The 21,263-nt window shown below is 35.4% G+C and overlaps 1 protein-coding gene across 23 annotated transcripts in view; it reads right to left on the bottom strand.

Moving 5' to 3' along the window:
- LOC147832798 (uncharacterized) overlaps positions 1–21,263 on the bottom strand; it is a 273,558-nt gene that overhangs the window by 81,773 nt on the left and 170,522 nt on the right. For 6 of the 23 annotated variants that reach the window (XR_015514853.1, XR_015514859.1, XR_015514852.1 and 3 more), the window contains one exon: positions 16,146–16,764. The exons of 13 other annotated variants lie outside the window; for them this stretch is intronic. Coding sequence is in view for 2 of the 10 variants with exons in the window: in XM_087293112.1 (XP_087149238.1) it covers positions 16,485–16,764 (280 nt within the window). In the remaining 8 variants the exon portion in view is untranslated. Of the gene's footprint in view, positions 1–8,976; positions 10,728–10,802; positions 10,879–16,145; positions 16,765–21,263 lie in introns of those variants that run through there. 4 more of the 23 variants (XR_015514868.1, XR_015514872.1, XR_015514871.1 and 1 more) reach the window with 3 other exon arrangements.

Genomic DNA, 21,263 nt, shown 5'->3' with positions numbered 1-21,263 from the left:
TGGCAGTTGTTTCAATCCATTTTAAAAAAGTAATTTGAAATCATTATTTTGAATGTATTGAGGAACTGCCTTTAAAGGGAGAATTTAACCAATATGACAATTCTGTCGCTTTGTATTCACCCTCATGATGCTCCAAACCTGCATGACTTCCTTTTTTCTGTTAAACACAGATGTCTAATTGTTTTTAGTTGAAAATCTCACTGACAGAAAGTCTTTTAAGAAGCTCCTCCCGATTGATGTTTGCACACTAATAAGCATAAACTCATTATACAAACTATTTATAGTAACACTGCCAGAAGGAACTTCATTCAGTCTTTACTGTCACTCAGTGTGAAATATTAAACATAAATGAGTTAACTGTAACCTTTGAGCATATACAGTACTGTGACTCTTTCTAGGAAAGGTCACTGATGATCTAATGTACTTTAATAAATAAATATCCTGGAGGGTAAAGTCACAGGCGATGTGACCAACAGGCTCACCAATTCAGGACATTTTGTTCAAATTCCAGGTCGCATCATCCAGATGTTTGTAACACCTCCTATGAAGTAATCAACAGCTATCCAGATTATAAAAAACTTCTGAACTCATGGGAAGACTGATATAGTAGTTAACTCCTGTGACTGTGATAATAAGGACATGATATGATAATGATTCCGAGTGTGTGTTTGCATGTGAGCATATGTGAGCAGGTGATTTTGGTAAATTTAGCACTGATGACTCACTGGGCGGATGTAACGCCCACCTCCATCTGCAGGGGTCCCCATGTCCTGTTGGAGAGTCCATCAACCATTCTTACTTGTGTGAGTGTGTGTGTCTGAACGAAAGAGAGACTGTCCCAAATTAATACAAGCATAAATAGAGGACAATCTCTGGTGCTACAGCCAAACACTTGAGTTAAACACCTTCCGCTCTTCACTTTACAGCTCATTCTGTAAGTGCTCTCTACATTACTGTGATTCAACACTTACTCACACTATGGCGCAATTCCTCCAATTAAAATTTGTATATTAAAAGTTTTGAAGTGAATATGCTTGTTAAAACAATTCAGTTCAGTCAACATTACATGCACCAAATGGTGTTAAGATTTACTTTTCTACAATTAGAGATGCATGAACATCTCTAATTATTTTGAATTATCTTTAATTATTTTGAATATAGTGTTTGAAAAGTTTAGCCAATCAACCTAAATCATTTAGTCGGGTCAGTGAATAAGTTGCATTGCTTACTGAATCGTTTAGACCACAGGGTTTTAAACTGTGATGGCCACATGGAAGTGCTAAGGTTGAAAATGTTCAAACTTTTGACCAACCGTTAATCATAAAATTCACATTAAACAATCCCACAATAATGCAGTGACAAAATAGTGTGGCTTGAATACTGTGCTGCATCAGGCATTTGAAATGCAGATACATTTGTTATTATAATGCAAGCTATCCACTTTTGTTTAGCATTTGGGCTCCCCAATGAGTTCTGAATATAGTAAGGACTTCGAGCATCACTGCTTCAATGCTGCCAAGTTTTTAAGGAATATTTACAGGAAATTTTCACTCTTTCTTGGTGGAAATGGATTCAGAGCACTGATTTCTTGCACCAGCATCCTTACAGAGACAAAAGGTGTATGATAATATTTCCGTCCAGAGATCTGTACACAGTTTAAGGATTAAATTAACTAATTTTTTAAAAAGTACATGATGTTCATGGAAGAAATTATTTAAAACTTGAGCATTACATACGCCTGCTATTGTATGGGCATATGAACAATACTATCTGTGATTGGTTGCTTTACCTAAAATGGCCTTCGGACCAGTGCTTGTCTAATAAAGGTTGTGATTAAGTTCAGATTTTCTGTCGTCATTCTGAAGGTCTGGCTTTTACTCCAGCTGACCATCACGTGACCCACCAACCCTAAAGATCTATATACAGTATATATCGTGTTTTATAACTTCTGTAAAAATTGACAAATGTTCTAATTATATTGTGAAATTTCTGAGTCTCAAATATGTGATAGAACATATATTTTGTCTTTTAAATAGCTTAATAATCATCATAATATTTGTTATATGATGGGTAATGGGCACCGCCGTTGTTGCTAGAGGGGATACAGCTGCGATTGGAAGGTAACAAGTGTTTGTATTAATTATTAAATGATGCATTGTATTTTATTAGCATCTACTCCTACCTCAACCCTAAACCCCACCCTCACAGTAATGTGAAAATGTTATTTGTTGAACAGTATAACAAAATTATGCTATATTGATGCAATATTGGCGCGAGTATCCTCATCTGTATCCCATCTAGACTTTACCCTTTTCTGCAGTGCGAAGTCTACATGGGATACAGTTGAGGATACTCATCTCAATACAGCATAATTTTTGTGACACTGCAAATGACAATAAATAACATAACATAATATAAATGTATTTATTATTTATTAATTCTCAGCTGGAAAAAGTCAAATTTGTTTTATTTTGAGTTTTTAATTTTTTAAAACCCATTTTAAGGTCAACATTATTAGCCCCTTTGAGCTATATATATATTTTTTGAATATACATCCAAACCATCATTACACAATAACTTGCCTAATTACCCCTTGCCTGCTTAGTTAACCTAATTAACCTAGTTAAGCCTTTAAAATCTCACATTCAGCTATATAAAGGTGTCTTGAAAAATATCTAGCAAAATATTATTTACTGTCATCATGACTGAGATACAATAAATCAGTTATTGGAAAGGAGTTTTTAAAAATTATTACGTTTAAAAATGTGTTGAAAAAAATCTCTTTGTTAAACAGAAATTGGGGGAAAAATAAACAGGGGGCTAATAATTCTGTCTTCAACTGTAAATATAGATCGCATCATCCAGATGTTTGTAACACTTCCTATGAAGCAATCAACAGCTAACCAGATTATAAAAAACTTCTGAACTCATGGCAAGACTAAAGTCAAAAAGAAAACGAAAGAATGAATGAATAATATAAATACTTCTCATTAACGTCAAATCGCAGCTGTATCCCTTCTAGCAATATCCTAGCTGCTGGATTTAAGTCATGTTTCAAGAGTTCCCACTTAGATATGCTTGGCATTTATAGCAGGTTTGGCATGCTGTCCTGGGAGAGAACCCTGAGCTCGGAGTTATTTGAGCCCAGGGCTCCCGCCCAGTCTAGAAGCATATCAGGGGATCCAAGATCAGGTAGGTCTCGATCGCTCTCTCTTTAGAATGGGAGAAAAAGGAGGAGATGGGGTGGAAGGGGGGATTCTTCCAAAAAGAAAATAAATATAGTGTGTATCTTACATGAATAAAGCACATAGTCTAGTTATATTGAAAAATAAACACAGCCTTTTCCATAGACATCTGTGTGTATTTTACAAACCTTAGATGGTATGTTTTGCTTCTAGTAATGTGTATATGAATGTCTGAAACCTAAAATAAATGCTATTTTTTTTAAAGTATGAATACATCGTGATTTATGACAAGTGCTGCACACCTTTTCTGTGTCTCAGCGCGCGCCACAAGATTTAAATTTTAGCAGTTGATGTGTGCTTAGAATGTTCTAATCACACTGGTGTGATCGTATGCTTCAGGAACCAGTCAAGGCTGATCACACCTGTGTGATCTTATGCGTGAAAGGGTTAAGGGGCTACTGACCATCAAACCTTTTACCAGTAGTTAAACATAAACCACACTAAACAGTCTCACCATAAAGCAATGACAAAATAGCGTGGTTTGAATACTGCATTGCAAACATGCAGATAAATCTGTTATTATAATGCAAGCTATCCACTTTTATGTAGCATTTTGTCTGCCTAATGAGTTCTGAACATAATAAGATCTTCATTGAGTACTATAATAATACCAAGAAAATTCCAAGCAGATTCTTGGTAGAAATGGATCCAAAGAACCGGTTTCTTGCACCAGCACCCTCATAGAGGCAAAAGGGGGTACAGTGAGCTCTCTTAAGTAGCTCTCTCTCTGATCACCACATGAAGGAAAGGCTTTTAGAAATCCAGTGTCAGTGTAAGTGGAGGGGATGGACTCAGAGCTCACCTCCATGCCCACCTTTGATGTGCAGTCCACCTGTGAACACACAGCTGCTTAGTAAAGGAGGAACACGATGTTGAGCTCTGCACGGATCAACACCTGTGTTTTCTGATTTATAGGACACCGCAGTTTGATGTTTGAAGGGCCAAGAGGAACCTGGGGTGTAAATATAGACCCTGCGAAGTGAGCCAGAATATAGCTGCATTAAACACACACAGAGAAGGCCATGCAAGAATCAGAATTATAAAGTAAAGGGCATCCTGTTGAGAAGGGGGTCAAGGTGTTGAGTGGCTCTGGAAGCACAGATCCCTCAGATGTTTAGAGGCTGAATGAATCTTAGTCACTCTCCTGCATCCATTTTGCTAATTAGCCTGAGGCTATAGCAGCTCACACACGCTATGTGATATTCATCTGGAGTTGCAGTAGAGGTCAGGATGGATGGTGTGGATGGGAATCATTTGCATTCCACTCAAGTGTGTGTGTGTGTCTGACTAGAGCCAGAGCTCTGAACAGACGGATGCTCAATGAAAAGGTGAGTGTGTTTCTTACCCACTCATTCAAAAGAAAAAGGTTTTCTTTAAAACAAAAAAACGTAATGGTTCTGATTTATTCACTATCATGTTGCTTCTACAATATTACTTGTTTTGAATTTCTACTTGACCAATTGTTTTTTTTTAATTACTTAAAAATATCTTTAAGCTTTTGTAAGCATTGTAAAAGGGATCTAACTGACTTTTGTGCTTTATTTTAAAAACATAATATAGCTATGCATGACATGCAAAATCAAAAACGATTTTAGACTAAATCCGACTGAGAGTCCTTTCACCTTTTCTGCACGCAGCCCTTTTTTCTTTTCTTTATTTATTTAAGGGCTCCTTTGATGAAAATCAACGTTTGTAAGCTGTTTGGACAGAACTGTGTGTATGTATAGTGTGTCCAGAGTCATATTGGAGCGATATAAGCACAAGTCTTTTTTCTATATTTCCTGACGTTAAAATAGAAACCAAATCACAGTGATTTTGAGGCCTACCACAACATGGTGTAGGAGTGTGGTTTTCCTCGCCCACTGAATTGATTGACAGGTGCCGTGTTTCTATAATAATGACTAATGAGCTGTATTTCAGCTTCATCCATGTCTGTCTCTGTCACTGTGCTGTTTATCTGATGAAACACAGGAGAAGCAGACGCGCATGTGGGATTGATGGGCGGGGAGAACTAGCTCATTTACATTCAAAGCTACAAGCTACAAAAACAGCTACAATGAACTCAAACAGCAAAATTGGCAGATTCTGGAGCCTAATAATCTGGTGGGTATTTTGATGGTGGGTGTTTGTAAAAAGGGTAAAATAGGTGCCCTTTAAAACTGGGTTTTAAGCATATAAGTAAGTGTTAACTATATGTTCTTAAAAGTGTTATTCTATATTTCTGTTTGACCTTTGGAATTCTCTTTATAGTGAAGTCAAGTCATCTTTATTTCTATAACACTTTTACAAAGCAGACTGTGTCAATGCAGTTTTTCATAGATGAAGAAAAAGATATCAAAAGCAATAGCAACATTTCCGTTTGTGGAACATATTCAGCACAACAAAATAGCAGCGCCACGACTCACACCAAGCAAGCCAGAGGTGACAATGACAACCAAAACTCCACCAATTGACAGAAGTAAGGAACAAACCTTGGGAAAAACCAGGCTCAGTTGGTCAGCGTATTCCACTTTTACTGCTATAATATGTTCTGTAAAATTGGTTTGCGACCTCCTTTAGGCTATGTTTAAACGTCAATGATGATTTACATGATAACGTTTTGTCAAAACAACACGCATTTACACATCAATGAAAACACAAAAAAATTCTGTATTACATACGCCAGGTCACTATTTGATCTCATCACCATGTTAATAAACAGTACCTGTAGGATTGTGACTAGTGCGTCTCTGTTGATTGTAATGTGAAGTAAATCCACACTTTGCTGATGAACGGTCACATACTCTACCGTTCTTGTGTTTGTTTGCTCCTGCCTTTAATCTAAGCCTCCCTATACATGTAACAATGGCCGTATTTCCACTTTAAAAACTATTTTCATGTGTTTTCAGTCACAAAATCACCAAGTAAAAGGCATAAAAAAGTTTTTTAAGACCTTTTAAGGCCTCTTAAGTTCCATGTGATGTCCAAAAGTGTTAATCCATCATGAATGCATGTGTTAAAATGTTTTTAAATGGACAGTTTTCTGTTTTCTGTAATTCATGTTTTGTGTTTCCTTATTTTATGCTTTTGATTTGCATTATAGGAGTTTTAAAAAGGTGACTTTTATTGAAAAACAGTAGAAAAACCTGGTAATAAGCTGCTAGTACATTCTGTTATTTTACACACTAAAATGAAAATAAAACATTTTCTCTCTAAAATGTCAATAAAAGTCACTCTGTTAAAACCGTCGAGTTGAATTTTCAACATGAAAAGTGAAAAGAGCAGCGGTAAAACTCCCACAATTCAAATCCCAACCATAAATAAACAGACAACAGGTTTTGTTTTTTGTGATTCACGAGTGTTAGGTATTTTTTTGAGAATCATTTCTTTAACTAACCTGTTCTCTTTTTCTCTGTTCCTGCTCAAACCTGTGCTTTTGAATCAGCAGATCATGCTAGCACGAGATCCGTTATTCCCACCAAAGTAAGTTCCATCATACTAAAGAAATTAAATAGGCTTTCACCAAACATCCCAGCTACCGCTAACAACTATACCACATTATGAAGATGAGAAGACAAATGAAAGAAAAATGAAAACGTGTGAGAGAGCAATAAAAAGCCTGAAGCGGTTGCGTTCTTGTGCTTATGTGCCGTGAATGACAGCTATTTGCAGTAGATAATATCCTCAGGCAGGCTAAAACTCTGAAGAACATAAAACAAAGAGCGAAATGACATCTTTATGTCCATTTCAGTAGCAATATTTATTTTGAAGATCCCACAAAGGCCACTGTATTTCCAGTTGAAAGATAAGCTGCGGACTGAAAAGGCAAAGAGCAGAGAACGAATGTGTTTAAAGACTGGACTCGCCACTTTAAAATGATTTTCCAAGCGTGCGTTCATTTTCAAGCATATATAGGCAGAATCCCGTCTCATCTCACTTACTCACAATAACACGCTAGCTTACACACATACACACAAGCTGATAAGATAATAAAAGCAGCGTCTGGGCCATATGGCGTCTGCCACTATTCACTGCGTCTTTTCTAACATGGTGAATGCAAAGGCCAAAATAACTGCATACGTCAAGCTCATGCTCATTTTGCTAATAGTTATTGTCATTGTTGGTGAACAACAGACTGTCTGTTTATTAAAGCAGCATTATGAAGTTAACTACCCTGAGATGGTGGGAAGAGGATGGCACCAGGGAGAGGTCTGTCATGGTGTACGTGATAGATCCAGTGCTGTAGTCCAGCGCACCTGTTTATGTGAGTAGGGGGCAGAGAGAGGGATGGAGTTTGTCGGAGCTCAGAAGTGAGTCTGTCTAGTGCTTGACATGAAGCATTCATCAGACCAGGACAAAGCTAGATTAGAACCCACAAACACTGATGGGAGGGTTGACCAAAAAACTACAATTCTGTCAATGTTTACTTATTTATGTGCTTCTGAAACATGTGTAACATGTAAAAGACAGTATTTTAAAAAAGGTTACATATACTGTATGTAGTCATTTATTTGGGTATTTGAACTACAACAACATTGACCATGCTGACTTTAACTTTATGTACAAAATGTCTTCCCAGGTGAAAAATAAGGTAACTAAAGGCCAACTCACACTGATTTTTTATAATCCTGAACGTTTGTTGAACATTGTAGAACATGGCTACAATGTCACACTGTAAGATCAAAGCTGTTCATAAAGTCAGACTGAACGACAATGAAGATGCACCAAACACGAAAGAAAACACCCTTGGAGTTTGATGTCATCCACCCGTGACACTTTCACTATCCCGCAGTCTGATATGATTCCTCACAGCAAACGTAAACAACCTGAAGAGGTAATTTTGCAAACAGAATAATAATAATAAAAAAAAAAACTGTTTTGATATTTCCCCGCGTTCATTTGAATTGTCGCATGGATTGCAAAAACCAAGCTCCTGTAGGTTCTTGGATTAACGCTCATCGTAGCTGTTGTCACACTGCAGTAAAGTGTCTGAAATCTCAGATGACAAAATCGTGGCTGAAATCTCACAATGTGAGCAGGGCTTTAGTTGTATTGCAAATATATTTTTAATTTTAAAAGAATTGCAAGTATAAAAACTAAAAAAGTATAGGTCACACTTTACAATAAGGTTCATTAGTTAATGTTAATTAATGCATTTACTAACATGAACAAACAATAATCCATACATTTACTACTGTATTTGTTCATCTTAGTTATCGTTAGTTAATGAAAATACAGTAGTTCATTGTTAGTTCATGTTAACTCATGGTGCATTAACTAATGTTAACAAGCATGGACTTGGATGTTAATAATGCATTAGTAAATGATCAATTATGATTAAAAAATGCTGTACATGTGTTGTTCATGATTAAGTTATGTTAGTAAATGCATTATCTAATGAACCTTATTGTAAAGTGTTACCAAAGTATACTTAATTCAAATATATTAAAAGTGTGCTATTACCATACCGTACTATTACTTTTATACATAACTTTTAACACACTTTAAAATAATTGTATTTTAGTATTTTTTTTTCTAAAAATATATTTCAGATAAATGCACTTTAATTAATGCTGTTTATTTTTACAAGTGTATTTATTTAGCATTTGAAATGAATTTATTTTAGTATTATTTTTACTATGCATCGAAAATAAGTTTTGTAAGAATGTATCAAAAGCATACTTTCAAAGCACATTATTAAATAAACTGAAGTTTCCAATTTAGCACACAAAAATACACTGAATACACTTAAAATTGTACTTTAATGCAACTTTATTACAACTAAAATATACTTAGCACAAAATGTCAACACACTTAAAATATACTAAATATTAGTCTGGATCTAAGCATACTAAACATATTTATTTTTCACTAGGGTTTTTGCCTACAGAAAAAAGGACATCAAACAGTTTTGAACAACATAATGGCAACATACAGCATGTAAAATAAGCATTGATCACATCACCATGTTTCTTAGAAAACATATTTCTTAAGGTGCTGTTGACTTAATAATTTTACAAAATGTCTAATCTACAACTAAAGCAATCCAAACACATAACGAAAACCAGAGAAATTAGTTTAGAAATTAGGTAACGTGTCAAAATGAATTTATACAGGGAGAAGTATTGAACACATGCATAATATTTGTAAAAAAGGCAAATGTAATTTCTCTTGTATGAATTATTATTAGCGTCTTCAATAAACACAGAAGCAAATGGACAGACTTAAACAAACAGTGGATTAACTTGGATGGATTGTTTACCCAAAGAATAACAATGTGTGCTAGCAAAGTAAACATTGCGAATCTTGATTTCACACAGATTTAAATACCTATTTAGGTTATGTAGACTGGATAACAGGTTCAATATTTATGTAAAGCCTTTGGTTGATGTTTCTTTATTTCTAGCTATTCCATCCTTTTCTGTCCCTTTATACTCACAACTCTATTTTTCCAGCCAATAAGGGTGATATATTGACATCAGCTCGACAATGAGGATGATGCATTGACACCAAAAGCCCCATCCCCCACCCTGTGGACCACCAAACCATGTCTTTCAAACATGTTCTTTTCCAGTGCTCTTTAATAAATGACTTTAATTTAAAGCTGAGACCTTGAAGTATGTGTGTGTGTGTGTGTGTGTGAGTGTAGTGCACTTTCTTTATATCCTTTGTATCTCTCTTTAAGGTACTCTGCTGGGGAATCTGTGCACTCCCGTCATCACTCAAACTCTTATACAAATACATTTCAGAAAATGCATGTCACTCCAGACAAACTGCACTATATAAAATATTGCTATTAGTTTGTATGACTAAGATCTATTTACAATATTGTACTGATAAATGTATTTAAAAAAAAAAGAAAATCATCACTGGACAGTCAATTGCAGAAACAACAAACAATTTTATGTGGATAGAATAAATAGCATAATTGGTTGAAAATTCCTTACGGACAAGTCATGATACCAAACCATTACTTGGTATGCTGCATTATAGATGTACTGTACATAATGAAAATTCTTAGAAATACTCCTTAGAATTGCTTTTCAACTTCAACAGTCCTGAAAGGCCAATGTCCTGCAGAAAAGCATGTGCATTCAAGTCCTCCAGGGACGTTCACATTTACAAGTGCATTAATTCACTTATATCAGAGCCAAATGACAATGCACCTTTATACAGCAAGATTATTTTTAAATGGCTACACATTGTACTAAACACATAATTTTTTTTATAAAATAGATGAGAAAAAATCTTAATTTAAATACATTTACGGTGAGGTTTCATCAGTTGAATTAACTATGTTTTTATTTCATAATAATGCCTTTCCTTGGAAATTCTTAAAAACAAAAAACATAGTTTCAACTCACATTTATGACATTGTGGTGACATTTTTGTGTTTTAAATTTTTCCTATTGCTGTGTTGTGGCTGGAAGGGCATCTGCTGCATGAAATATATGCTGGTATCGTTGTCAGTTCATTCCGCTGTGGTGAACCCTGAAATAGAGACTAAGCCGAAGGAAAAAAAATTAAATGATAAACTTGACTCAAAGCAAAAAAATGACCAATGCCATATTAACCAACCTTTACAACTTTTAACAAGTGTTTGGATGAAGTTCATTTGGCAAGATGAAAGTCTTCAAGACGGGATTTGATGAACCTTGAAACAGTTTAACAAGTATCTCATCTAAAATTTAAAATTATGGTCATTTGTGCCAAGTTACAAAAATCAATCAAAAGTCTGATTTCAACTCAAACATTTCTAATTAAATTCGCCCACAACAAAAACTATCTGAGCAATGCTACAAATATTCATTCAATGTTACTATGTAATGTTATGAAGCCAATAACTGTCTAAAGTGCATTTCAGTTTTAAAAGAAAGAAAAACCCTCAGACTTACACTACCAGACAAAATTCACCTATCCAAGGTTTAGGAACAACAAATAATTTGACTTCTAGTTGATCATTTGGTATTAGGAGGGACTTATTTGAAAGGCAAAGACCTGTCAATTACATTTATTTTACCAAAATAAAACATGATCATGTCTTGATTTTGAATTATTTAATTAGGACAGAAGTTCTGACTTTGCTTAGACAAAAGTCTTGTCACTTAACCAAAATAAAGTATGGTATAGAATATAAAGTCATGGTGCAGTGGAAAAAGAATTATATTGTGTGTGACTCCCATGAGCTTGGAGGTATGCATTCATACATCTGATTCAAATAACTTATTAATAAAGTCATCTGGAATGGCAAAGAAAGAGTTCTTGCAGGACTCCAAGAGTTCATCAAGATTCTTTGGGATTTATCTTCAATGCCTACTGTTTCATCTTACCCCAGACATGCTCAATAATGTTAATTTCTGGTGACTGGGCTGGCCAATCCTTGAGCACTTGACCTTCTTTGCTTTCAGGAACTTAGATCTGGAGGCTAAAGTATGAGAAGGAGCGCTATCCTGCTGAAGAATTTGCCCTCTCCTGTGGTTTGTAATGTAATGGGCAACACAAATGTCTTGATACCTCAGGCTGTTGATGTTGCTATCCACTCTGTAGATCTCTCGTACACCCCCTTACTGAATGTACCATGAATGTACCTTCATCAAACTTGACTGATTTCTGTAAGAGTCTTGGGTCCATGTGGGTTCCACAATAGGTCTTCTGCAGTATTTGTGATGATTGAGATGCAGTTCAACAGATGACGGATCAGAAAAATCTACCTTCTGCCACTTTACCAAATAATAAACTAGAAGTGAATGTATTATTTACTGCTCTTACAACTGGGATGAACAACAAGACTTTTGTCAGGTAGTGTAGATGAGACTTTAATGAGCGACCTACTCTATGAGCAACAGAAATTCTTCTGGGGCATATTATAAAGTTACTTTGCTAAGGACAAATTTAAATGCAAATACATATGCAAATGAAACACTGCAATATTGCCATTTAATATTATTGTCATGTAATATCAATCCTAAATTGAAGCAGTCCTTGTTGTACATGCTACGGCAGACTCTTTGTCAAACACTGGCATACATCAAATCCACTTTACAAATGTGTGTATAAGTGAATGCGATGCATGGCCTTCAGAGGTGGCAGTATTTTATCTGTGTTGGGGTGACAGGGAGTTTTAATTGACAAGGCTGAAGTGTTTCAGCCCCACTGGAGCACAAACAATAACCACAATAAAGACAGAGTGAGCCATAAAGAAAGGCCTTGTTTTCTTTGATCATTCTATTCCCTGGGTGTGTAGGCAACACTGTGCAATAATGCAATAACTTAGATCTCACAAACGCACTGACACACACACACCTGTGTCTGTAGCATTGAATGACACATGGAAAAATATTCATGTCTGCTTTAATAAAAAGAAGAAAAAAAGAGAGAGACAGATACACTGAGGATTTTGAAATATCCAACTCAAAGTGGATATTTTACCTCGGTGCACATTACCATGCACGCTTTATGCAGATGAAGTTCAAACTGAAACTTCTCTCGGAAACATGGACGTGTATCGAGGTCATGGTGGACAAGGTCAGAGCTCTTTTCACATCGAGCGTGTGTGTATGAGTGGGTTGTGTGTGGGTGTGTGCTATTCTACTGGTCTGGGTGTGAAAAGGCCTGACTATACAAAACTGTGGGCACTCCAAGGACATATAAAGAAAACCTTTTAAATAAACTTTCCATTGACAGTTGTGTTTGATTTCAGGCACAAAAATGAGAGGAACGCTTGACGAGGCAAAACCGAAACAAAATGTGAGTAGTGTCATGTTGTAAGACTGTAGCTAAAGAATTCTTGAAGATTGCGGGGTAAGAAGTTTATGAAAACTTTGAAAAGTCATGGAGGTTATGGACAATGTGTTAATTATACATTGACCGTCAGGTTGGGGGTCAAATTTTTTGATAATGTTAGTTTGCGTATGTTCAGTCATTTATGTATGTATTTAAAATTACATGTAATTTTTTAATAGAACATGTTTAAGTTTTCAGTGTTTTGAGAGATATTTACTGTATTCTGAATTTTAATATCCTCTGATTAGCTATTTCAGAGGTTACTGTAGGTCAAACTATGTGTCTAATTTGACTTTACTTTCAGTCTATTTGTAGAAACAAACATCTATTTTATAAGACAACAGTCTTGTGAACATTTACCCTGTCTATCCGTGCTCTGGATCTGCAGTTTTAAACTGTTGAATGAATTTTCTTTTTAGGGGTGGTCAAATTTATATTTATATTATCTATTATTTGAATTATTAACATTATTATTTAAAATACAGATCAGAGCGAACTATTTCTCAGTATTAAAGAGCTTGTTTTCTCATCCTTCAGGGGGGATCAGGCATTAAATAGGGGGGTCATTCCCCCCAAACCCCCTGTATTTCACACCCTGGTTATGGGTGAAGGCAGCGAAAATTCTTTTTTGTTCCTCAATTGATGGCAAAAAAAGAATGGATGAATGACAGACACCCAATAAACAATGTTCAGATTTTTATCAGATGTGGCGCAATACAGTTGTGCGTGAAACCCTTTCTGCAAGTGATAGCACAGGTGTAGATACTGCTACTTGATCCTCCAGTGTATTTATGTTGTGCTGGATATTTTTCTCTTGTCTGATTTGGAACTACAAAGCATATTTACGAAGGCAGAGTTTCAGAACAAACCCACCAATTGCGTAGTCCTTTTGGACCAATGGCAGCTCAAAGTTAGTTTGTTTTAGTAATCTGTTTTGAACTGCCGAAAACAAACTCAAGTTCATTTTGGTCAGCCTTTGACCAAAATGATGTGATTTCAGTTCTTTTTTCGATTTAGTTTGAAGTATACCAGGTTCTGTTTGCAATAGCTCATATAGACATTTACAGTATGATCTAAAATTCATAAAACGGTTAAAGTCAAAATATTTGCATCAAAATACCCAAACATCATGTTAAACTTGTTTTGTACTTATTTCGCATTATCTAAAATGTCTCCAACAATTTCTAAATATAGAAACGATTGCAATTTAGTCATCAACACAGTACGTGTCATTGCTTTGGCTATCAACGCATAATATCCAGTTACCCTCGGATACTGATTGTACTTCCATTAGAAAACTTGACAGTATTAAAGAAATTCTTGTTGTAGTGTTATGTTGTAGTATCCAGAAAGACATACAGTTTTTGGGTGTTTGCAAACAATGTCAACTTTGATCTGCCTTCAAACACCTTAGAAGATGCTGTTTTCTTTGCTAAAAAAGTAAATTCACTTTGTATGCACTTACTAAAATAAGGACTCAAATTCACATTGAAACAGCAATAATTTAGTATCACTGTATATATTAGTGATGTGTGAATCCCAGTTACATCCACGGGTGCTTTTAATTGCATGTGGGACATGGATGGATAAGATCAACCATTAAATATTCAAGCATACTTTCTCTAAAATATCTAAGTGTTTTTATTTTTATCTGCAGACAGGCACAATAAGACAGATTCTCATTTAAAAAAAAAATACCACTATGTCCATTAAAGTCTGAAGAGTGTAATAAAGCCTGTGAATATTTTAATAAATGTGGGCAAATCTGGGCAAAGCCAAACTTTTGTTTTATAAATAAATGTTTATATAATAGCTCTAATGTCACTGAATCTGAATGATTCAAAATCATACTTAAAACAAAGAAGCAGAATAAGCTAAATAATGTGACGATCGAGTGGAGGTAAGGATATCTACAGTAGGGAAAATAAGTCCTGAACACGTCACCATTTTTCTAAGAAAACATTTCTAAAGGTGTCGTTGACTTGAAATTTTCTCTGGATGTTGGTAATAACCAAAGAAATCCATATATGCAAAGAAAACAAAACTAATTAGTTTACAAATGAAGTTATGCATAAGAAAATGAAGGCGGCACAGGGAAAAAGTATTTGTCAGGTACTGTGTTGTGTTCCATGTGCTTATATTTGCATCATTTGACTTTCAAGTATGTTCCATGTGCTTCTGCTGTGATCATGTGCTCCTTTAGCTGTTTCTCGCCATCCCTGTGTATTGATGTTCCAGTGTTTCCAGTGAGTGCTTTGTAAAAAAATCTGTGTTTTTAATAATCCCTGCAATCCTGTGCCTTTATGAGAGAGTGAGTCGTGACAGTATTGAAAATAAAGGGAGATGTGGAAAGGCAGTGAAAGCCCAGACAGCAGCAAATCTATCAGTAGTTCTTCAGAAACCCTCTGCCCTTCCTCGCTGTAAACTAATATTAGCTGCTTCGGTCAAACATCTACATTATCAGGATGATGATGAAAATGAAACCAGGGTGGACATTTCAGCAAGACGATGATCCAAAACAATGTCAAGACAACTCTCAGGAGCTTTCAGAGAAAGAAAACCAAGCAGAATGGCCCAGCCAATCACTTGACTTAAATCCAATATTAAATGCAAATGATAGATCAAATTTAATAGACGAGACCAGAAAAAAAAATTTCCAGGAGAAAACATGACGTGTTCAATACTTATTGTCCCTTCTGTATTTGAGAGAAAACGATAGCTGCAGTTGGGTGGAAAGTGAATGATTTGTTTGAAGCAGTGGATGCAGGTGGCATCTCGGCTGATCTGCGCATCTCAGTTATATACACACACATACTCAGGAATCACGAAAATGGGGTCAATGGCAATGTCAATATAATATTTAATATTAATATTAATATTTAGATTGAATAATAACAATTGTAATTGTGGATTTTGCCAATTTTATAAAAAACTTACAAAACACTATTAAAGACAAAAATATGATATCACAATTATTAACTAATTATTATATAATTAGATATTATTCACCTATTTTTATGCACATTTTGCATATGATGGAAACGCCATGATGTGCATACATTTTGAAAATGCACATAAAAAACGTATGTGCATAACTGAGTAGGATAAACTTTTTATTCAAGAAAAAGATGAGCATAATCAATGATGCAAACACTTTTACTGCACAAATTCCAGTATTCACATTAAAAAAAAGGTCAAGTGATTTTGTGATTAAAGATCATGTGGTGACCAAAATGTGTGTGAATGGACAAACCAGCAGGCTGAGCGCACTGTAAAACATCTGAAATGTTGTTTTGGTCATTGTAAAAATGCCTTAACCGTTTCAGTATTGCTATTATATTATTATTAATGACCTCCAGAATCAAGAATGTGCTCTGCGTCTGACACCTTCAAATGTCACCGCGCGTTCACTGCAAGGTTATTATAGTTAACGGAAAGGAAAGAAAAAATAAAAACTAAAATGTAAAATAATTGTCGTTAACTAAAATAAAAATAAAAACAAGAGTTTTTTTTAAAAACTAGAACTGTATTGTGTACGTACAAAACGAACAAACTAACTAAAATTATAGCAAAAACCTCCTTCGTTTTCGTATTTGTGATTGTATTTAATACATAATCTTTCTGTAAGCCTTTTAGAAGTACAGTAAATATAATCCGCGCTGCAAGTGTTTGACCTGTACGGCACCTCAGAGTCTGGAGTCCTGCCCCCATTGGCCAGATGGAGCCGGTTCTCCTCCAGTCATCCTCGCTGTTGCTCCTGCGACAAAAACAACGAGCGGACATGACAGCAGCAAGGTGACAGCATTAAATACAGACACTTAAAACTATTACTTTAACACAATTGTGGCCAATAATGGGTTTTATTTTTGTATTTGTGATCGCGAACGAATCTTTTTAACTGGATCTTCTAAGTAAACCGGTTGAACTAGTTCACCAAATGAACTGAATCATTTAAAATGATTTGAGTCTCCAGTAAGCACTTATCCACAAACTACCTACATTTCAACAAGCCTAATACTCCCTCTGACTCTAAAAATCCAATATATACTCTCATTCAGTAATTAGAACAGTAACGTTACATTGAGAAGCAGTAAACCAATAATACTGCACATGCGTGATTCAGTAAAACGAACACAAACAGTACATGACAGACTGACTGAACTAAACTTGAACAAATGCAGCGCGGGTAAACCAGGGGCTTAAATGAGAGGATCTGGAAAAAAAAACGTAAGTTTATTTCATAACAGACAATCGTAATGGAATTTAAATAAATGAATCATGCTTCAGTTGGGTTGCAAAAGTTTACTGTAAGACATTTTTCAGATCATGGTGATGTTTTAACTGACTGAAATTACTATTGCTGACAATTTTACATAACGTCGAGGCCTAACATAAGCGTTAAAAATGTAATTTCCCATCACCAGGCCAGGATTAATAATTCAGAGGCCGCTTGGCACAATGTCTTGTAGGACCCCTACCTAGCCGCACCACTATAGTTGAATTAAAAATAAATTTAAATTAAAAAAATTTATAAATGATATACAGTACATATATTTCTAGTCTACAAAGATTTAACTTATTTTAAAAGCATTTAAAGCAGACGTTGAAAAAAAAATACTAATACAACTAGGGGAAGTTAATGAATGTTAATATACTTGTTCAAATTCACTGAAGCAGTACTAAAACTTATATTTAAGGGTATTTTTAATGTATAACTTCTACAAACTTATAATGCACATGATTTGGATAACACCTCTCCATTCCAGTTCTAGGAATCTGAGTCCATAATACACACACTTATTAATGATTCCTACTTTTCTTTCTCGTGACGAAGAGTATGAAAAATCTAAGTGCAGACGGGCCTCTGGGCCTGTGCCTATAATGCCCATGGGTAATCCAGCCCTGCCCATCACTACTGTGTGTCTAATCTTGTGAGCTGTTGTATTTGAATTTGAGGATGGGTAGATGGTTGTGGTAGATGATAGTGTTCATGTGTTCTCTGAATACATGTTTTAAAAAATGTATGACTGAGTTTTTATTATACAATATTTATCCTGTTGATTTTGAATCTTGCACCAAATATCCTTATTAATAAAAAATAAAAAATAAAACTAATACTGAAAATAATAAAAACTAAACTAAAACGAAGTCATTTCAAAATATAGAAAACTAATAAAAACGAGTAAATCTACCCCTAAAAGTAATTAAAACTAACCGAATTTGAAAACAAAACGAAATAGAAACTAAAACTAATGAAAAATCGAAAACTATTATAACCTTGGTTCACTGCATGTCAGGACTGCCTTCTGAGGCGCAAGTCATTTATTAGATGAAGAAAAGATTGACGCAGCTTCTCCTATCACAGCAAATTCTCTTTTTACTGTTGATATTTGGCGCCAGTTAATCAGGAAGTGACAATTTTGTTCACTTTGATTCGCTGGATGGAAACACTGCTTTATTCACACGTCTTTTATGCAATAATCCAGTTTTGCGCATGAAGTTCATTCGCATTTTTGGATGGACACATAGCTAATGACACTTGTGATGAAATGATATTTTAAGTTTATATACAGGAATTCAGTACTTAATGTTCTATAAACAGGACAAAAAAATATATAATAAAAAGCATTTTCATCCACAAACGCAATGTTTATTGTATGAAAAAATGAGCAGGTCAGTATTCCTGTTTACAAAGTTATTTTTGGTGGCACGGGGCTCAGTGGTCAGCACTGTCGGCTGGTTCAGTTAGTGTTTCCATGTGAAGTTTGCATGTACTCCCCATGTTGGTGGGGGTTTCCATCGGGTGCTCCGGTTTCCCCAAGAGTCCAAAGATATGTGCTTTAGGTGAATTGAATAAGCTAAACTGGGTTACAGCTGAAGGGGCATCTGGTGCGTAAAACATATGCTTTGATAAGTTGGCAGTTCATTCTGCTGTGGCGACCCCTGATAAATAAAGGGACTAAGCCGAGCGAAAATTTTATGAATTCATTTTTTTTTTTGGTGTTAAAAAATTAAGAATTACCTGGTGCTTAAGGCTGGGTAAAAAATCCCCTTTTTATATCTAAAACATTGTTGAACAAATGCAGTGAATGTGAACTAAAATAATTAGAATATCAATTATGCGCTGGGTCAAATCCTCCCACAAATCATAAACAAACAAAAAAATAGACACCTCTTCTTTTTTGTCATATCCAGTTCATACATTTACACTTTAATAACATCTTCCATTCCTTCCCCAAGAATATCTTTCTTTTTCCCGCTTTTTATCCCTTAAAAAAGCTTCCCACACTTTCCAAACACACCTCTTTCTTTAAACGTCTGCCAGCATTTCTTCTGTCGAGTCCACCCAAACCTAACAAAAACCCACACATTCTCTTTACACCTGCTAGAATCTTCTAAAGGGCCAAGCTGCTTCTCTTCTTCTGATTCGACCCCATTACTTCACCATTCTCTTCAGGTCTGATGCCAAACTCAACGCTTACCGCACAATAACAACAGCGTTTCCTGTATCTGACAACAGAGGACCTGCAATCGCGTGAAAAAAAAAACAGCCAAGAGAACAAGAGACAGATCCACATCATTAATATTTTACTAATATGACAGTAGAGCGTGATGTGAAGACATCACTTTTAATGAGAACAGACAAAAGCATGTGTACTGAACAAAGAGTAGCGAATGATGGAGACAAAGGTTTTAGATTGGGGTACAAGTGCCACTGTGTGTGTAGGTAGATGATAAAAAGATACAGTCCAGTGCTGACATGGTAAGGTGATTTGTGAGATCACAGACCCTCAGAGGTGAAATCAGCAGAACAGCTGTGAAACGCTTGTGCAAAATATGTCAGCAAAGCCCAGCACACAAGTTCGTTATTCATTACAAATTTTGTTAACAGATACTGATGTTGATGTTCAACCACCATCCTCCCCACCACCCTGCCTTCGTCCTTAGACAGGGTCTTCACCAAAGAAATCTGTTTTGTTCCGCTAAAATATTACTGTCAAATAAATCATTTTATAACATATCTTCCTCCCTGGTCTTCCTTTTAGAACTGAACTGAGAACTGCACCATGCAGCTGTTTTTCTGTTTGTTTGTATTACACCTAAAATCTGGCGTGCTTGGTTTACATCTGGTGTGTTAGGATACACACTAAAACAAATGAAGTGGTTTGATTTTAAGAGAAGTCTGTAACGTTGAAACTAAGAAAAATAAATAGCAATGATAAACAAAAAAAACAACAACAAAAAAACTCACATTTAAAACATGTTTGTGTTTGTTCAAACTACTTATTTAAAATGAGCTGAAACAACAGGGTTTTTTGGCGGATAACCTCATTGTTTTATATTCAATTCACTTAAATTTTTGAAAACTATTAAAAAAACTTTTTTCCTTCATGTTGTCCCAACACAAATCGATTGCTTGGAACCCAACATTTTTTTCAGTGCAGAAAGTGTTGCATCTAATTAAACCATTGGTCTAAATGAAATAACACAGAGTATCATGTATATGACTGAATCACTAAAAGGAGGCAAATTATAAAAATCATTTGTTCAGGAGTTTTATTTTTAAGGTTGAGGTGTATAGTACATATTTGTTTTGCAAAAAAAAAAAAAAAAACTCAGTCATTTGTTCAGGGATCAATATCACGGTAGGATTGGACATGTTGTGACGTATGTGTATGGTAAGTGTTATATTAAATTAATATTGATATATTAAATGCCTCGGCTGGGTCAGTTTGCATTTCTGTGTGGGGTTTGCATGTTCTCGCCGTGTTGCCGTGGGTTTCCTCCGGGTACTCCGGATTCCCCCACAAGTCCAAAAACATGTGGTACAGGTGAATTGGGTAATCTAAATTGTCCGTAGTGTAGGTGTGTGAATGAGTGTGTATGGATGTTTCCCAGTGATGGGTTGCAGCTGAAAGGGCATCCGCTGCATAAAAAATATGCTGGATAAGTTGGCGGTTCATTCCCTTGTGACGACCCCATATTATTAAAGGGACTAAGCCAAAAAGAAAATGAATAAATTACATGGCTAGATATGTGGTGAACAATTCATCTGTGCATGTCATTAGGAAAAAAATAGTTTGCCCTTCTGATCTTTAACCGAAATCTTAAAATACACTTCCTGTTTGTTTTCAAGTAAATTAGTAGATTATGGGATTTTGAGGTAATGGGCGTGGCTAACATACATAACCAAGCTGTTTCAACTGACAGTTTTGACAACAAACAGAAATGGTGAGCAGGAGGAGTCTGTTAGGT

This window comes from Danio rerio, chromosome 18, assembly GCF_052040795.2.
Source record: "Danio rerio strain M-AB ecotype USA chromosome 18, GRCz13ab, whole genome shotgun sequence".
Lineage (NCBI taxonomy): Eukaryota > Metazoa > Chordata > Actinopteri > Cypriniformes > Danionidae > Danio > Danio rerio.
The sequence above is the reverse complement of the archived record's forward strand: the minus strand, read 5'-3'. Positions and strand labels throughout refer to the sequence as shown.